Genomic DNA, 15,595 nt, shown 5'->3' with positions numbered 1-15,595 from the left:
AATATCTAAGGACCTCAAAGCCACTTCACATCTGAACTGGTCCCTGTAAAAATAGCATTTTGAAATTTTCTTGAAAATGTGAGAAATTGCTGCTAAAGTTCTAAGCCTTGTAACGTCCTAGAAAAATAAAATGATGTTCAAAAAACGATGCCAATCTAAAGTAGACATATGGGGGATGTTAGTTAGCAACATTTTTGTGTGGTATAACTGACTGTCTTACAAGCAAATACATTTAACTTGAGAAAAATGCACATTTTTGCAATTTTTCGCTAAATTTTGGTGTTTTTCACAATTAAATACTGAATGTATCGGGCAAATTTTGCCAGTAACATAAAGTCCAATGTGTCACGAGAAAACAATCTCAGAATCACTTGGATAGGTAAAAGCATTCCGGAGTTATTACCACATAAAGTGAAACATGTCAGATTTTAAAAATGAGGCTCTGTCAGGAAGGTCAAAAGCGGCCAAAGAGGGAAGGGGTTAATAAACCGTTCCTAGTAAATAAGTTAGCTTTTCTTGTGACAAGCAATTTATTACTCAATACAATGAGCATCTGAAAATTCTCAGGTATCTTCACTTCTATGATAAATGGCTGACAATAAGGAAAACCATACAAAATTCATTTTTATTAGCTTCATCCTTGGAGGACCAGTCGGAAAAGTACTTTTGACATAAAAGCTTTTTATTTCAGTATGAAACAAAAATCACACTTTGCTAAATGTACGACAACATTTTAGAGAAGTCTTTTTTTTTTTTAAAACCTGCAAAATATACAATGATGACTTGGGTGTCTGTGTGTTCAGTCCCGATGTTTAAGAGACTCCACGATCTTAGGTGGTGGAAAAAAAATCCACTTTGAACGCACATTTTTGCCTTCTGACAAAAACCAAAAACTATAGTAAAAGAACATATAGTTGTAGGTCTGATGCCCTGCATGGCAAAGGGCAGGAGGAAGACGTGGTGGAGGGTCATTGAGAGCGGAGCACCTTTGAACGGATTTGTATCATAAAAACAAAAATCACCACCCGAAGCTATAACCATGGGTACCAGAGAGGTATAGTAAGGATAGCTAGGAAATCTGCTTTGATATTATTACACAATGTTAGAATTGTATTAAAAACTTTCCTCTTCTGTATAGGTCACAATTGGCTAGACCTCAAAATGAAATTAAAAAAATTGTACTATTAAAATCTTCGTTTGTGCATCCATGTCCGATTTTTGTCACTCTACAAACACACAAATAACCCATTAAAACTGCAGAATATATTGTATATGCTGGCAACATAATAATAATAAAAAAAAATAAAAATAATCCTGCAGCTTGCAACGCAAGGGGAACACAAACCATTCTTCTTAATACACAGGCCTAAGCAAGGATTACACTTCAGATAACTTCTGCTGCAGATACCGGGCCCAGCACAAGCTGTACAATCGTATCTCCTCCTGGATCAACGTTCCAAAGTTCAAAAAAAACTTGACTTGGCGTTTCATCAATAAATATCTCCAAAATAGAGAATATATTGCCAGAAGAGTTTAAAATCAAGCTTTATTATTATTATTATTATTTCACGGAAGATGATGTCACTGCACATGCGGCCTTGGCTTTAGAATTAATTTACCCGTCTGCAAAAGAAAAAGGAAATAAATAAATATATACACACACATATATATATATATATATATAATTAGTATACACACACTATTTGCTGCTGTACATGGCAAAAATGGTTGTACTACCGGCTGTAAAATAACAGGTACGGAGACTCATAAGCGGTCTTCCTTTTCAAAATTCATAGGTCACCCTGTGAGTCTCGCCAGTACTGTAACCACCTGAATGCCGGAGCTGACAGAATTATTTCTAAGATGTCCAACACACACTAAATGGCCAGTGGCGCAAATATTCCCCACACCATGTGCAAATAAACACACACAAAAACCTTCACACATTGCGCCTACACAGTAGTAAACAGCACATGAGACTGTGGAAACTATGCCGATTTCAGAACAAAATTTGTCGTCGTCGTCCCTGTCACTTGACCCAAAGTAATGTCATGGCAGAAGCGACAATACTGAAGTGTATACGTACATCATCACACGACATGTTGTATTCTGCTAGTACAGTTCGACATCTTGCTGCTATTCTGAACATTTGGTTAAGAAAAATAAATTTTAAGCAAAATTTTACAGAAGCGACATACAATAATACACATAAGAAACTCTCCTCTCCCTACATTCTAGGAAAAAAAATAAAAAAACATCTTCCTTTTTGTGGCAATAAGAACAAATGGGAACCTAGTGCTTTCGGATTTGAGTCTGGAGCTTTGGGCCTGTAACTTCACGTAATCATTTAGAAGATATTAAAGGGGGTTGTACCAGAATCCACAATTATCACCTATATAAGTGATAATTGTCTGATCACAGAGACCCCCACCAAACGGGAGCATGGCAGCTGTTTTCGGAAGCTCTAGAGACATTAAAGAGGCTCTGTCACCAGATTTTGCAGCCCCTGCTATTGCAGCAGATCAGCGCTGCAATGTAGATTACAGTAAAGTTTTTATTTTTAAAAAACGAGCATTTTTGGCCAAGTTATGGCCATTTTTGTATTTATGCAAATGAGGCTTGCAAAAGTCCAAGTGGGCGTGTTTAAAGTAAAAGTCCAACTGGGCGTGTATTATGTGCGTACATCGGGGCGTGTTTACTACTTTTACTAGCTGGGCGTTCTGACGAGAAGCATCATCCACTTCTCTTCAGAACGCCCAGCTTCTGGCAGTGCAGACAGCGTGTTCGAGAGATCACGTTGTGACGTCACTCACAGGTCCTGCATCGTGTCGGACGAGCGAGGACACATCGGCACCAGAGGCTACAGTTGATTCTGCAGCAGCATCAGCGTTTGCAGGTAAGTAGCTACATCGACTTACCTGCAAACGCTGATGCTGCTGCAGAATCAACTGTAGCCTCTGGTGCCGATGTGGCCGACACGATGCAGGACCTGTGAGTGACGTCACAGATCTGCACTGCCGGAAGCTGGGCGTTCTGAAGAGAAGTGGATGATACTTCTCATCAGAACGCCCAGCTAGTGAAAGTAGTAAACACGCCCCAATGTACGCACATAATACACGCCCACTTGGACTTTTGCAAGCCTCATTTGCATAAATACAAAAATGGCCATAACTTGGCCAAAAATGCTCGTTTTTTAAAAATAAAAACGTTACTGTAATCTACATTGCAGCGCCGATCTGCTGCAATAGCAGATAGGGGTTGCAAAATCTGGTGACAGAGCCTCTTTAAATGGCGAGGCAGGTGCATGCACAACCCCTCCTCCATTCAAGCTCCTTCTCACTGCGCGGGGGGGAGAAGTCTGTTGCAGTGAGGGGGTAACTGGCGGGGGATTCAGGATCCCCGGAGTGCGGCCCCCAGCGATCAAACAATTATCACCTATCCTGTGGATAGGTGATAAGTATCGATCCTGTTACAACCCCTTAAAGTCTACATATTTTTGTGTACACTAATGGGCCTTTTAGAAAAATTATTTTGGAAGGTCTAATTGTTGTTTCAGAAAAATGCAGTAAAGTCCACAGACTAAGGTTCACTGCACATGAGATGGAAATGCTGCGGATTACAGTCCGTGCCATGTGGAGGAGATTTGAAAAAATCTCATTTACATACTGCAAAAAATTTCCTGCACGGTGATCAGAGCATGCTGTGGATTTTCAAATGCGCACATGCTAATTCTGTTGCGAAATCCACACGTAACACACGCAGATTTTTTATAGTTACATAGTTAGTACGGTTGAAAAAAAAAAAAAGACACGTCCATCAAGTTCAACCAAGGGAAGGGAAAAATTTTTGCTGCCGAGAAATCCGCCACGTGTGCGAATACCCTAAAGTCTCATTCAGACAGGCGCATTTTGCTCAGCATTTTGCATTACTATCTGTAAGACAAAACCAGGAGTGGCACAAAACAGAGAGAAACTAGAAAGGACGGATTTACATCTCTAAGGCTTCGTTCACATCTGCGCTAGGGTCCCGTTCTGACGTTCCGTCTGAACGGGACCCTGACTGAAACAAACGGAAACCATATTTTTCCATCGCCGTTGATTTCAATGGTGACAGATCTGGTGCTAATGGTTTCAGTTTGTGTCAGTTGTGTAAGGGTTCCGTCGTTTTGATGGAATCAATACCGTAGTCGACTGCACTATTTATTCCATCAAAACGACGGAACCCTTGCACAATTGAGACAAACGGAAGCCATTGGCACCAGATTCGTTACCATTGAAATCAACGGTGATGGAAACTTATGGTTTCCGTTTGTTTCAGTCAGGGTCCCGTTCAGACGGAACATCAGAACGGGACCCTAGCGCAGATGTGAACGAAGCCTTACTTATTTTGGGCCCACTTCTGGTTTTGGCTTAGGCCAGGATCACACACAGTTTTGATGCAGTTTTCTGAGCCAAACACAGAAGTGGACACAAGGAGATGTACAAGTCTTTTCTTTATACCTTTCCTTCCTTTTGGACCCAGTTCTGGCTTTGACTAAATAAAGTGACCCAAAAACTGCATCAAAATGGTGTGTGAACCTGGCCTTACAAATACGGATGCAAAATATACAAATGTGAATGAGTCATAAAGGTGGCTATTCTCGCTCATTCGTCTGACAGTTATGTTCCCCCTTGCGAGCATACTTATTTCAATCAAGAGGCGAATAAGGCGCTGCCAGACACCTCTGTCTGAGGCTGATCTACCATGGGAACAAAGGCTCGGGCAGGTTACAATCCAACATGCCTGATACTTATTTTCCTTGACAACAGAGTGGGGCCTATACACATTAGACTGTCGGCCGAGTTCATTCAGTCCAATGTGTACAGGGACCTTGAACATAGTTTTTAGAAATCTTGCAGAAAACACAGGTATTAATTTTTCATGATTTCTTCTATTCATGGTCTCCTATTGCAGTCAGAGCAGTGGAGGAAGTTTAAGTGTTGTGTCCTGCTGAAAGCTTCCCTTAGAACACCGCAGCCTGCTCTGCTGCATTTTCTACTCCAAAATGTGAAAGGCCATTTAAAAGGATACATTGATGGGGCTACCACCCGCTTGTGTATACCAGCGAAGAACAGCCCTATTAGTGTTATGCAGCTAATTGTAAAGAAGGGATGATTCCATAATGATGTGAAGAATGAAACCTGCAGAATCGGAATAAGGAAAAAAAAAATGCATCAGTTATTGGAAATGTCTTTGATTAGATATTTCTACTGCACAAAACCTGGGGCAATTTAAATTTTTTCCCTACCCTCCTCCGTTATATTTGGCGCCCGATATTTAAATAATCCCCTGAACGGTCAATGGGGCGTGTTACTATGGCTGTGACACTGTCCAATCAGCTACGGACAGTGCCACAGCAGGAGAGAGGAGAGCGTGTGCGCGTGCACGCTCTCACTCTTCAGCTCTCGGCAGACAAGGACAAGACTGTGATCTCTCGCGAGAGATCAGAGTCTTGTCCGCCGAGAGCTGAAGAGTGAGAGCGCGCGCGCGGATACGTTCTCTCACCAGCTCTGCGATGTTACACGCCTCCATGCCATCTATGAAGGACGCAGGGTGAAAGGATTATATACAAGGCAAAGTTGCTTTAAAGAGCTCGGAGCTGCACACGCGCTCACTCTTCAGCTCTTGGCAGACAAGTACAAGAAAGTCTTGTACTTGTCTGCCGAGAGCTGAAGAGTGAGTGAGAGCGTACACGCTCTCCTTTCTCCAGCTCTTGCACTGTTCGTAGCAGTGACAACTCTTTGCCCTTACACGCCACCTTGCCAGTTCGGCAGACAAGTACTCGCAAGAGATCACAGTCTTGTCCTTGTACTGGTCTGCCGAGAGATGAAGAGTGGGAGCGTGCGCGCGCACACACGCTCTCCTCTCTCCAGCTCTTGCTGTGGCACTGTCCGTGGCTGACTGGACAGCGTCACAGCCATAGTAACACACCCCCTTGCCATTACACGCCCCATTGATCGTTCAGGGGGTTATTTAAATATAGGGCGCCAAATAGAACAGCGTCGATGTCTAAATAACAGAGGAGGGTAGGGGAAAAAAATTTAAGGTTGCCCAGGGTTTGTGCAGCCCTGCCCATTACATGCTGCACATGTACAGGCAGGTGAAAGGTTCTCTTTAAGAAAAGAATATACCTTTTGCGTCTCCGGGTCTATTAACCAGTTCCATGCACCAGTTGCAGTACAAACAGATACCACAATGAGAATCACTATTAGAAGAGAGAAGCAGCATATTAAAGCAGAGCATTTCAATTATTTATGAACACATTTCCTACACTATATGTTTGCTTATTTCAATGCAAATATTTAATTTACAGTAGAATGAGTTAGTGCACATGCATTCGCCTCATCAATGGGGTGTGTCCTTAAACAATGACACGGACCAGTCAATGCTGATGGTGTCAGACTGTGTAGGGACACACCCTATTGACAAAAGGAGATGGTAACGCCCAGTTGTCAATTTATTCATACATTTCCAGGAGGAATACCAGAGGAATAGCGCAATGCAAAAAAAAAAAAAAAAAAAAAAAAAGAAGCTGCTCCAGCAATGTTATTTCATAGAAAATACAAGTATTTACTAAAACAGACAGGTCAGGAGAGGAGATAGGTCCTCTTTAATCGCTTTATGGGGTGTTTTAAAATGTCAACTGACCTTTCAGAATAAGACAGGAATGTTAATTGTTTTGTGGTTTTTGTACTGGAGTTTCTTCGTATGTATGGATACCTGTACCCTGGGTAAGTAGAAGATATGCACTCGTGGTTTTATATGTATCAATGTGGTAGTGTATGTAGACAGAACAAAGTTAGATAAGTCTATGAGCATAAGCAACAAGTGTAGAAGCCCAAAACGGGAGAAATCTGTAATGCTGTGCTCCGCCGCTATGAATTGGTCAGCGTTGTACAGTTTGGAGTGGTGCAATAAAGGGGAAGCAGTGATCCCTTCAAACAGCTGACCAGGAGGGGGGATTCTGTCGGATAGGCCATCAATTTTATTTTACTGGACAACCCCTTTAACAAATCAGTATCCCAATAGTGATAAAGATTGTAAAGCTGGTCAGATTGGGGGCCAATTGTTCCGTACATTGCCAAATTTACAACCTATTTAACGAGACACCAAAATTGTATTGTGCCAGATGTCCAATATATTCTATTACAGGAGCCAAATCCACCAATTACAAGTCTGCTGGGATTGCAGATCAGAGCGCTCCATGCTGCTTTTAGGCATTAGGAGACGTGTAGTACATTTTTTTGCAGGATGAGATGTAGATTTTTTTTAGGGAACATATATGACAGCTTTTAAAAAAAATAAATATATATATATATATATATATATATATATATATATATATATTTTATAACAGCGTAATTATTTCATGGTGTTTACCTAAATACATGGCATAACTTTTTAGTTGGTGTTTTTTTACGGTTTAATAGTTTGGTAGTGCGTCTGTCAAATCGCAGCTGGCCTCCCACTAGTAATTGCAATGACAGTCGCCATGTGCGCGAGATCAATATGCCCCACGTGTACAGAATAGTGTGGGAACGATCTTGCGCTGATGATGCACATGAATGCTATATTGCACCAAGTAGCTAAAGGGGTTGTCTAGGCATGGGGAGTTTTTTCATACTGACGACTATGGCTGGGCAATTAAAATCGAAAAAAACCACGTTTTTTTCAATTTCTCACGGTTTAAATTGTATCTGCCTCTTCAGGACGCAGATACAGTTGAATCCAATGCTACAGTAGTGGGACGCGAGGCAGTGATGTCATCGCACCGAGCGGCACAGACCAGAGGGATCTCCACTAGTCGTTGGAACAGGGTTAGGTAAGTATGTATATTATTATTATTAGGCACTATTGGCGCTGTGTGGGCATTATACAGTGTGGGGGCAGCTATAGGGGCATTAGAGTGTGTGGAGGGCAGGGTCAGGAAATATTATATAGTATACAGCAGGCTCAGGGGATAAATATAAACTCAATGGCGTAGCATACAAATAGGGGGGTGGCCTAAATAATTGTTCAATAATCTTAATCGTGATTTCGATCATAATCGTCCAGCCGATCTATTTATTGGATAGGCCATCAGTACATGATCGGTGGGACTCCGACACCCGGAGCGCTCAGCTGTTTCAGCTGCCTCCGGCCATCAGAAGCCATGCAGGTGTCGGAAGCAGATGGCTCTGGTCACAGTATAACGGCCGTGCTGCAGTACTGATGATCTATAGCTGCAGTAACCCAGAACGTCAGACTGTATTCACCTCCTTCCAGCACCGACCACTGCATAAATTCTGATAGGCACCGGTAGCCGAAACTTCTGATTGGTGCAGGGCTCGGGTGTTGGACCCCCACCGATTATATACTGATAACCTATCCTGTGGATATTTCATCAGTGTGAAAAACCGCCTGGACAACTACTTCAAATACGACAACACTTGTAACTTACTTCTCCAGCGTCCAGTTGCAGGTTGTAAACATGAAACGTATTCTGTAAGCCTTCGCTCAAAAGCCTTTAGATCTAGACAGAGAACAAAGTTTTATGTATATAATTGCACTATACAAAAAAGGAAGCCTAAAATAAAAGACACTTATAATAAAAACCAACATAATAGGGCATTTTCATTCTTTTGTCCATTGCCAATAATTTTTTGCCAATTAACACTGCATAATGAACGTTGGGGGGAGATGTATCTAAAACTGGTACAAAAGGAAAAGTGGAGCAGTTGCCCATAGCAATCAGATTCCAGATATTTTCAAAAGCCCTTTAAAAAAATGACAGCCGCAATCTGGTTGTTATGGGCATATCCTCCACTTGCCTTTGCACCAATTTTGATAAAGTTGCTTTTACTGAACTTCCCTACCATACTTCCATTACAAGAAAAGCCTAATGTAATAACCATAGTTATCTGAATGTACTGACCTCTAGATTTATAATTTCCTGCTGCGTCCGTCTGCCGCCATCCACTGACAGCTGACAATTCGCAGTCAGAGGGCAATGGGTGGAGCAATGGAGTGGGGGGAGAGGAGTGGCTGACAGTAACCTCTGTGCATATCCCCAGGAAAACAATAGAATCGCATAAGTAAAATCCAACCTGTTTGATATAAAGCTGGCCATACACATTAGAAAGAAAGTGGACATCATGTGGCCTCATTCATACCAGTGACGTATAGAAAAGAGGGGGCGCCCCCAAAACCAGATCCAACTGAGTCCCCAATTATGGTGGCACGTTAAGTGGCAGGTGTGTGGTGTTACATCCTCCATGCCAATTTCCCTTTTTTTGCACAGGCCCTCGCCATCCATTAGCCAAAAGGATGAAACTTACCAGGGCCGGGCCCCCTCTCTCCAAAGGCCCTAAGCAGCTGCACAGTCTGCCTCTTTAGTACATGCACCCCTTGATTCCTACTAAACACCCCCAAAACATGTCAGTTATATAAAAGGCGCCATACTTGTTGAATGCGTAAGACAATATTTGGCGGCGTAATATACAACACATACTAAACAACGCCGCTCCGTATGGTCACCCCATATCCACACGATGGATTGCGGGTGCTCCTAGGTCACGTGACAGATTTCTGAGGACTCTGTGCAAGTTTTGCCCTGATAATAATAAATCTTTATATATAGCGCCAACATATTACGCACATTACTAATGATAACGTATATCAAGTGGTGATCACATGGGCAACATCTAATAAGGTCACACTCCCTTCATGGAATACTTTTAATTAGAAATTCCAAATCTAATCCGCATGACAGGAATATGAAAGCGTCATTCTGTCAACAAAAATAATAGACACGTGTGGGGTCCAGCTCTGCGCGTCTCCATGGCAGCATTCATACATATAGTTTTGACCTGGTCCATCAACAACCCCCAATCTCTCCCAGACCCTGAACCCCACTATGCCGCACCTTCCGCCTGTTCCAGGGAATTCATGTTTGACTGTTCCTGCTTTCTCAGCCCCCTTATGAAACCCTTATGTAACAGCCTCAGTGATTCGTCAACTCTCACCAACCCATTCAACTGATTGGTCGCATATGCTCCGCCCCGATAGAGCCTTCCGTAGATGTTGTTTGGATAACTGTTTTTACGTCACACGCTAGGTTCTTTGTCAAAGTTGTCGAACGTCCGTTACCCCTATGATTGGAGAGCCCGGCTGTCAGTCTCCGGAAGACGATTCGTGATTGGTTGGAATGTAGCAGGGTGGGTTATCTTGCAGGAAAGGAGGACAGCGTTGCGGATGGTCAGTATGGTGATGTGGTTTTACAGGCCGTAATGGGGGAATGATGTAAAATTGTTACAATTGCTTTATTTATGGCGGCTGTGGTGTGTGCATGTATGACGCAGCTGTAGGGGTGTACGATGCGGCATGCTACCTGCCGGGTCTCTTTATTTATGTCTCCTTCTCTTCCTACAATGTTTTATCCTTTGTAGCAAAATTCTCTTATGCCTATTTTATGTACTATTCACACTATAGTTGCCGAAATGAGCAATAATTGGCGCGTCTTTGGTTTCAATCATGCCATTTCTGGAATATTCTTAATCGCTGATTATTGCTACACGGGGGGGAATTATCAAACCGGGTGCAAATGAAAAGTGGACTAGTTGCCCATAGCAACCAATTAGGCTGCTTCTTTCATTTTTAAAAAGGCCTCTGAAAAAAGAGTTTGAACTAGATTGGTTGCTCATCTGATAACTGTCATCACAGCATGTAGTAAAGGGAGGAGGGGGCAGACTTTGTCCCTGCTGCCCAGAACATCAGACACATGGCACATGCACTTCCTTTACAATTGTGAGAGGTGTCTAGAAAAAGAGGCTGAGAAAAGTTGTAAAATGTGGCAGATTTAGTAACGGTGTGCGCCATTTTTTCGGGTGCAAAATATTGATGTGGAATACAGCAACCAACCTTGGTGGCTTAAAGAAGCACTTTACGGAAATCTTTCTTTTCGCCATCCTTGTAAATGGTAATGACGTTGATTCTCTTACCGGGTGCTTTTATTTTTAAAGTTAGCCGCTCCGTCATGTGACCCACACTTACACGATACGAGTCCCACAGCAAATACTGTATGATTCAGGGAGTTAGGCCTCATTCACACGACAGGGTCCGAGTGTCGGCCGGTTTGCATCCGTTCCGATTCCGTTCCGGGCCGAGTTGCCGTTTTTACCGGCCGATTTGCATCCGTTTTTTTCCCTGTCCGTTTTAAAATCAGATGAATTTCATTTAAATTTGTTGCCACAGCCCCCGTTAGGTGATGCCACCCAGCCCCCTGTAGGCGATGCCACCCAGCCCCCTGTAGGCGATGCCACCCAGCCCCCTGCAGGCGATGCCACCCAGCCCCCTGCAGGCGATGCCACCCAGCCCCCTGCAGGCGATGCCACACAGCCCCCTGCAGGCGATGCCACACAGCCCCCTGCAGGCGATGCCACACAGGCCCCTGCAGGCGATGCCACACAGGCCCCTGCAGGCGATGCCACCCAGCCCTCTGCAGGTGATGCCACCAAGTCCCCTGTAGGTGATGCCACACAGCCCCCTGTAGGTTGCACCCATCCCCCCCCCCCCCTTCCAGGAGAAGTCACTGACTTCAATGTCCATATATGGACAGTGTAGTCACTGACTTCTCCTGGAGAGGAATTCCCTGCCACAGCTCGGGAATTCCGCTTCAGAGGTGAGTGACGTCACTGTGTCCATATATGGACAGTGTAGTCACTCACTTCTCCTGTAGCGGAATCCCCGGCCATAGAGTCGGGGATTCCGCTGCAGAAGTGAGTCACATCGCTGTGTCCATATATGGACAGTGAAGTCACGCACTTCTCCTGTAGCGGCATCCCCGGCCATAGAGTCGGGGATTCCGCTGCAGAAGTGAGTGACTTCGCTGTGTCCATATATGGACAGTGTAGTCACGCACTTCTCCTGTAGCGGAATCCCCAATCCCCGGCCGGGGATTGGGGATTCCGACTCCTACAGCGAGCAATAAAATACCCTCCTCCTCCTCACATGTACTCTGCACTGTGAGGAGGAGGAGGAGGAGAGAGATTGCGCGAGCGACGGTAGACCCGCCCATCACTCGGGACACATTCCGGTGATGGCCGTGTATTACCCGGCCCCATAGACTTCTATGGGAGCCGGGTGGCCGGGCACCCGGCCGAAAATAGGGCATGTCCCATTTTTTGGCGGCCGGTTTTCCCGGCCGTCAAAAAATCGGTCGTGTGAATAGCCCCATTAGGGGTCTATTATTCCTAATGCAGCCGGGTGCCGGCCGATTTATGAACGGCCGGGAAACCCTGTCGTGTGAATCCCGCCTTATGGTGTGGGTCATGTGACTGAATAGTGGAACAGATCGCCCTAAACTTAAAAACATAAAGTGCCCAATAAAAAAAAAAAAAAAAATATCACTTCCTTTTACCTAACCAAATTGACAAATGGAGGGGGAAAAGAAAGGTTTCCCCAGAGTGCTTCTCTGATTTCATACCTAATAAATCTCTTCTAACTTGTGTGTTGTGGGTCTTTGCTCCTTTAATGCAGACGGTGTACCCAACCCTAGTTTTCACTTCATTGATAATGGTTGAGTCACATCTGCGCATCTTGCGTTCGAGCATCTATGAGATGGTACAAAGAGCTCCATTATACTTCCAGAACCAGAGTTTGGAGGCCTTTATTTTGTGCCAGGCAACCAGCTGAAATAGATATTCAGGAGGAGTGAATAGTCCTGTTTGTCAGATGCTCTGTTCACATCACAGCGCTACATTGGAGGTATATGTCTGGAAGATCACCTTACATAGCTCAGACAGAAGGCTGCAACATATGCCACTGTAGAAGTATACGTCACTAATGGGCTCCCACAGCAAAAAAAACAACAACATACCGCACGGTATATATTTTTACCGCATAGAATAGCGGAAAAAGACATGCTTTTGCGTACTGGCCTGGCATATGCCAAAAGGACACTCTTTTGGCACATTCTGGGTGAATGGAGGCCTATGAATACATTCGACATATCTATAGGGTTGTAGCATGGAGTGAATAGAGCCCAAGCTCATCAGTGTCACTGGGAGTATTCTGATCACTGCTGATTGGCTAAGTGCAGCTGACCCACAGGGCATAGTGCCCCTCCTTAGCTTGATGCCAGGCAGGGAATACAGAACCCCCAAGCACTGATTGTTGCACATACTCGTTCAATCCTTTGTGGGCATTTCTCGATGCCTTTATATAAAGTGCTCATCACATGACATGCTCATGACAGAGATAATTTTAGGGATTTTGCTCACTGTAACGTAGAATCTGTGCAGGCATTAGTAATGTCACTTTTTAGAAAGTTTAACATCTAAGGCTGGGTTCACACGACCATATTACGTCCGTAATGGACGGAACGTATTTCGGCCGCTCATCCCGGACCGAACACACTGCAGGGAGCCGGGCTCCTAGCATCATAGTTATGTACGACGCTAGGAGTCCCTGCCTCGCTGCCGGACAACTGTCCCGTACTGAAAACATGATTACAGTTCACACAGAGTTTTTCTAGGCGGAAATTCTGCCTCAAAATTCCGTTTGGAAATTTGAGTCAGATTTTCGCTGCGTTTTTCGCCCACGGCCATTGAGCGCCACGCGGGCATAAAACTCCACGAAATACGCTTTCTCTGCCTCCCATTGATGTCAATGGGAGGTCAGAGGCGTAAACGCCCGAAGATAGGGCATGTCCCTTCTTTCTCCCGCGAAACGGTTTTACCGCTCGCGGGACAAAGACGCCTCCACTTGAAATTAATGGGAGGCATTTTCGGCCGGTTTTTGATGAGTTTTGCGGCGCGGTTTCTGCGTCAAAAAAACGCTGTGTGAACATACCCTAAAACATTCCAGATCTTGTTCAGTGTGATGCTAACACTTACTCCTTTCTGTCTTCAGACCTTTACCGGCTCCAGCTATGATGATTCACGGTTTCAAAAGTAGTAATCAAGACTTTAGTTTTGGACCATGGAAAGTCACAGCCATCAAAACACACATAATGAAGTCAGCCGATGTGGAAAAATTGGCGGAAGAAATGAACATGCCCTGTCTTCCTGAGATGATGTTTGGGGACAATGTCTTAAAAATTCAACACTCCTCTGGTTTTGGTATTGAGTTCACGGCCAAGGATGCACTTAAAAGGGTGAATAAGAACCAGGGGATTGTTAAAGTTGCTTGTGCTGAAGAATGGCAAGAAAGTAGGTCAGAGAGTGAGCATAGCAAAGAAATCGTGAAGCCTTATGACTGGACATATACAACTGATTATAAGGGAACCTTGCTGGGTAATGACCTGACCATCAATGCTGTTCCAACAACCGAACGTATTAATACAGAAAAACTCAAGACAAGAGAACAGATCATGTTTTTTGAGGAAGTCCTCCTGTTTGAAGATGAGCTCCATGACCATGGAGTGTCCAGCTTGAGTGTGAAGATCAGAGTCATGCCTTCCGGCTTTTTTCTTCTCCTCAGGTTTTTTCTCAGGGTGGATGGAGTTCTTATCCGAATGAATGACACTCGTCTTTACCATGAGTCTGACAAGACCTTCATGTTGAGGGAATACACATCCAGAGAAAGTAAAATCGGCAACCTAAGTCATGTGCCCGCTCCCCTCTACACGGAGCCCAATGAAATCTCTCAGTATTTGCCCATTACGGAAACTATTTATGAAAAGTTAGAATTTTCTACCTTACTAGAGACCGAAATGTCTGACACTCCTGGTCCAGAAAGCCAACCAGCACCTTAAAGAGTGTAGTTAGTTGAGGGTCTTCAGGAGTAGATAGATGTGAGCTCACATTCACAGCACAATCGTCCACTGTGAATATTCTCGCCCCGTAAATATTACCACATAATAATTGAATGCTCACATCAAGATCGTACATATGTGTTTTACAAGATGCCTTAGTTTGTCTCCCTCTTTATTTTCATGAGTAATCCACGGATCATGGAAATATTCAGAGACCGAAAGGTGATATGAAAGGAAAGCTTGCTGACCCATGACATAAGTGACTTCAATGTAATGTCAGCTGAGCGGTGTATTCATATGCTTGCTCAAAGATTACATCTGGTTCAAAATGTTGTTAAATTTGTGCTGAAATCTGATGACTTGTACTCAGGAGCTAAGTCCTTCTATCAACATATCGCTCCGAAAAGTATTGACAAACTCACGCTGGTTTGATAAGACCTGCTTACCCCTAGCGTCAATAAAAAGAATTTAATAAAAAAAATGGAGAAAAATAATAGTGTTTCACTTGTCTTATTATCCACCATGTATGATATTTTAGGTTTGTGACAACTCTTCCATGAAAATAACGAAACAAAATATATAAAGTATATATAAATTTAAACTTTTATAACTTTTCATATTTAGGTCCGGTCTAAACATTCTAATAGAAAAAAAATGACCTTGTTGCCCATAGCAACCAATCAGAGCTCATATTTAATTTCTCAAATTGCTTTAGAAACAAAAGCTGCCCTGTGGCTGGTTGTTATGGCAACAAAGTCAGTTTTTCTATTAGACCGTTTTGATAAATAAATCACTTTAACCCCTTAACGACCGCCCACCGTC

At 43.6% G+C, this 15,595-nt stretch overlaps 2 protein-coding genes across 4 annotated transcripts; one reads left to right on the top strand and one right to left on the bottom strand.

The window, feature by feature from the left end:
• Positions 1 to 606: 606 nt before the first annotated feature.
• On the bottom strand, positions 607 to 10,037 carry CNEP1R1 (CTD nuclear envelope phosphatase 1 regulatory subunit 1). Of its 3 annotated transcripts, XM_075837514.1 has the most exons (7): positions 9,944 to 10,037; positions 8,954 to 9,076; positions 8,480 to 8,551; positions 6,171 to 6,244; positions 5,071 to 5,180; positions 2,087 to 2,141; positions 607 to 1,623 (listed from the first exon to the last, which is right to left on the bottom strand). In XM_075837514.1, exons 1-7 carry the CDS (start codon positions 9,966 to 9,968, stop codon positions 1,582 to 1,584), a joined length of 501 nt encoding a protein of 166 aa, XP_075693629.1. In that variant the 5' UTR covers positions 9,969 to 10,037; the 3' UTR covers positions 607 to 1,581. The 3 variants fall into 3 exon arrangements, with proteins under 3 accessions (XP_075693629.1, XP_075693630.1, XP_075693628.1); XM_075837515.1 differs by lacking the exon at positions 8,954 to 9,076; XM_075837513.1 differs by lacking the exon at positions 9,944 to 10,037 and having other exon boundaries at positions 8,954 to 9,937.
• A 134-nt stretch (positions 10,038 to 10,171) lies between these two features.
• TIPRL (TOR signaling pathway regulator) lies at positions 10,172 to 15,267 on the top strand. Its single transcript, XM_075837511.1, has 2 exons — positions 10,172 to 10,275; positions 13,930 to 15,267. The coding sequence occupies exon 2, from the start codon at positions 13,949 to 13,951 to the stop codon at positions 14,771 to 14,773; it is 825 nt and encodes a 274-aa protein (XP_075693626.1). The 5' UTR covers positions 10,172 to 10,275; positions 13,930 to 13,948; the 3' UTR covers positions 14,774 to 15,267.
• The last annotated feature ends 328 nt before the right edge of the window (positions 15,268 to 15,595 follow it).

Source organism: Rhinoderma darwinii, chromosome 9, assembly GCF_050947455.1.
Source record: "Rhinoderma darwinii isolate aRhiDar2 chromosome 9, aRhiDar2.hap1, whole genome shotgun sequence".
In the NCBI taxonomy this organism is placed as follows: domain Eukaryota; kingdom Metazoa; phylum Chordata; class Amphibia; order Anura; family Rhinodermatidae; genus Rhinoderma; species Rhinoderma darwinii.
The sequence above is the reverse complement of the archived record's forward strand: the minus strand, read 5'-3'. Positions and strand labels throughout refer to the sequence as shown.

Excerpts from the sequence above, each read along its gene's own strand:
- CNEP1R1 (XM_075837513.1), bottom strand. The coding sequence starts at position 9,185 with ATGAGGCCACATGATGTCCACTTTCTTTCTAATGTGTATGGCCAGCTT. Across the intron at positions 8,552-8,953 it reads AGGAAATTATAAATCTAGAG|ATCTAAAGGCTTTTGAGCGA; the intron begins GTCAGTACATTC and ends TTCTCTGTCTAG. Across the intron at positions 1,624-2,086 it reads ACAACATGTCGTGTGATGAT|ACGGGTAAATTAATTCTAAA; the intron begins GTACGTATACAC and ends TTTCTTTTGCAG.
- TIPRL (XM_075837511.1), top strand. The coding sequence starts at position 13,949 with ATGATGATTCACGGTTTCAAAAGTAGTAATCAAGACTTTAGTTTTGGA.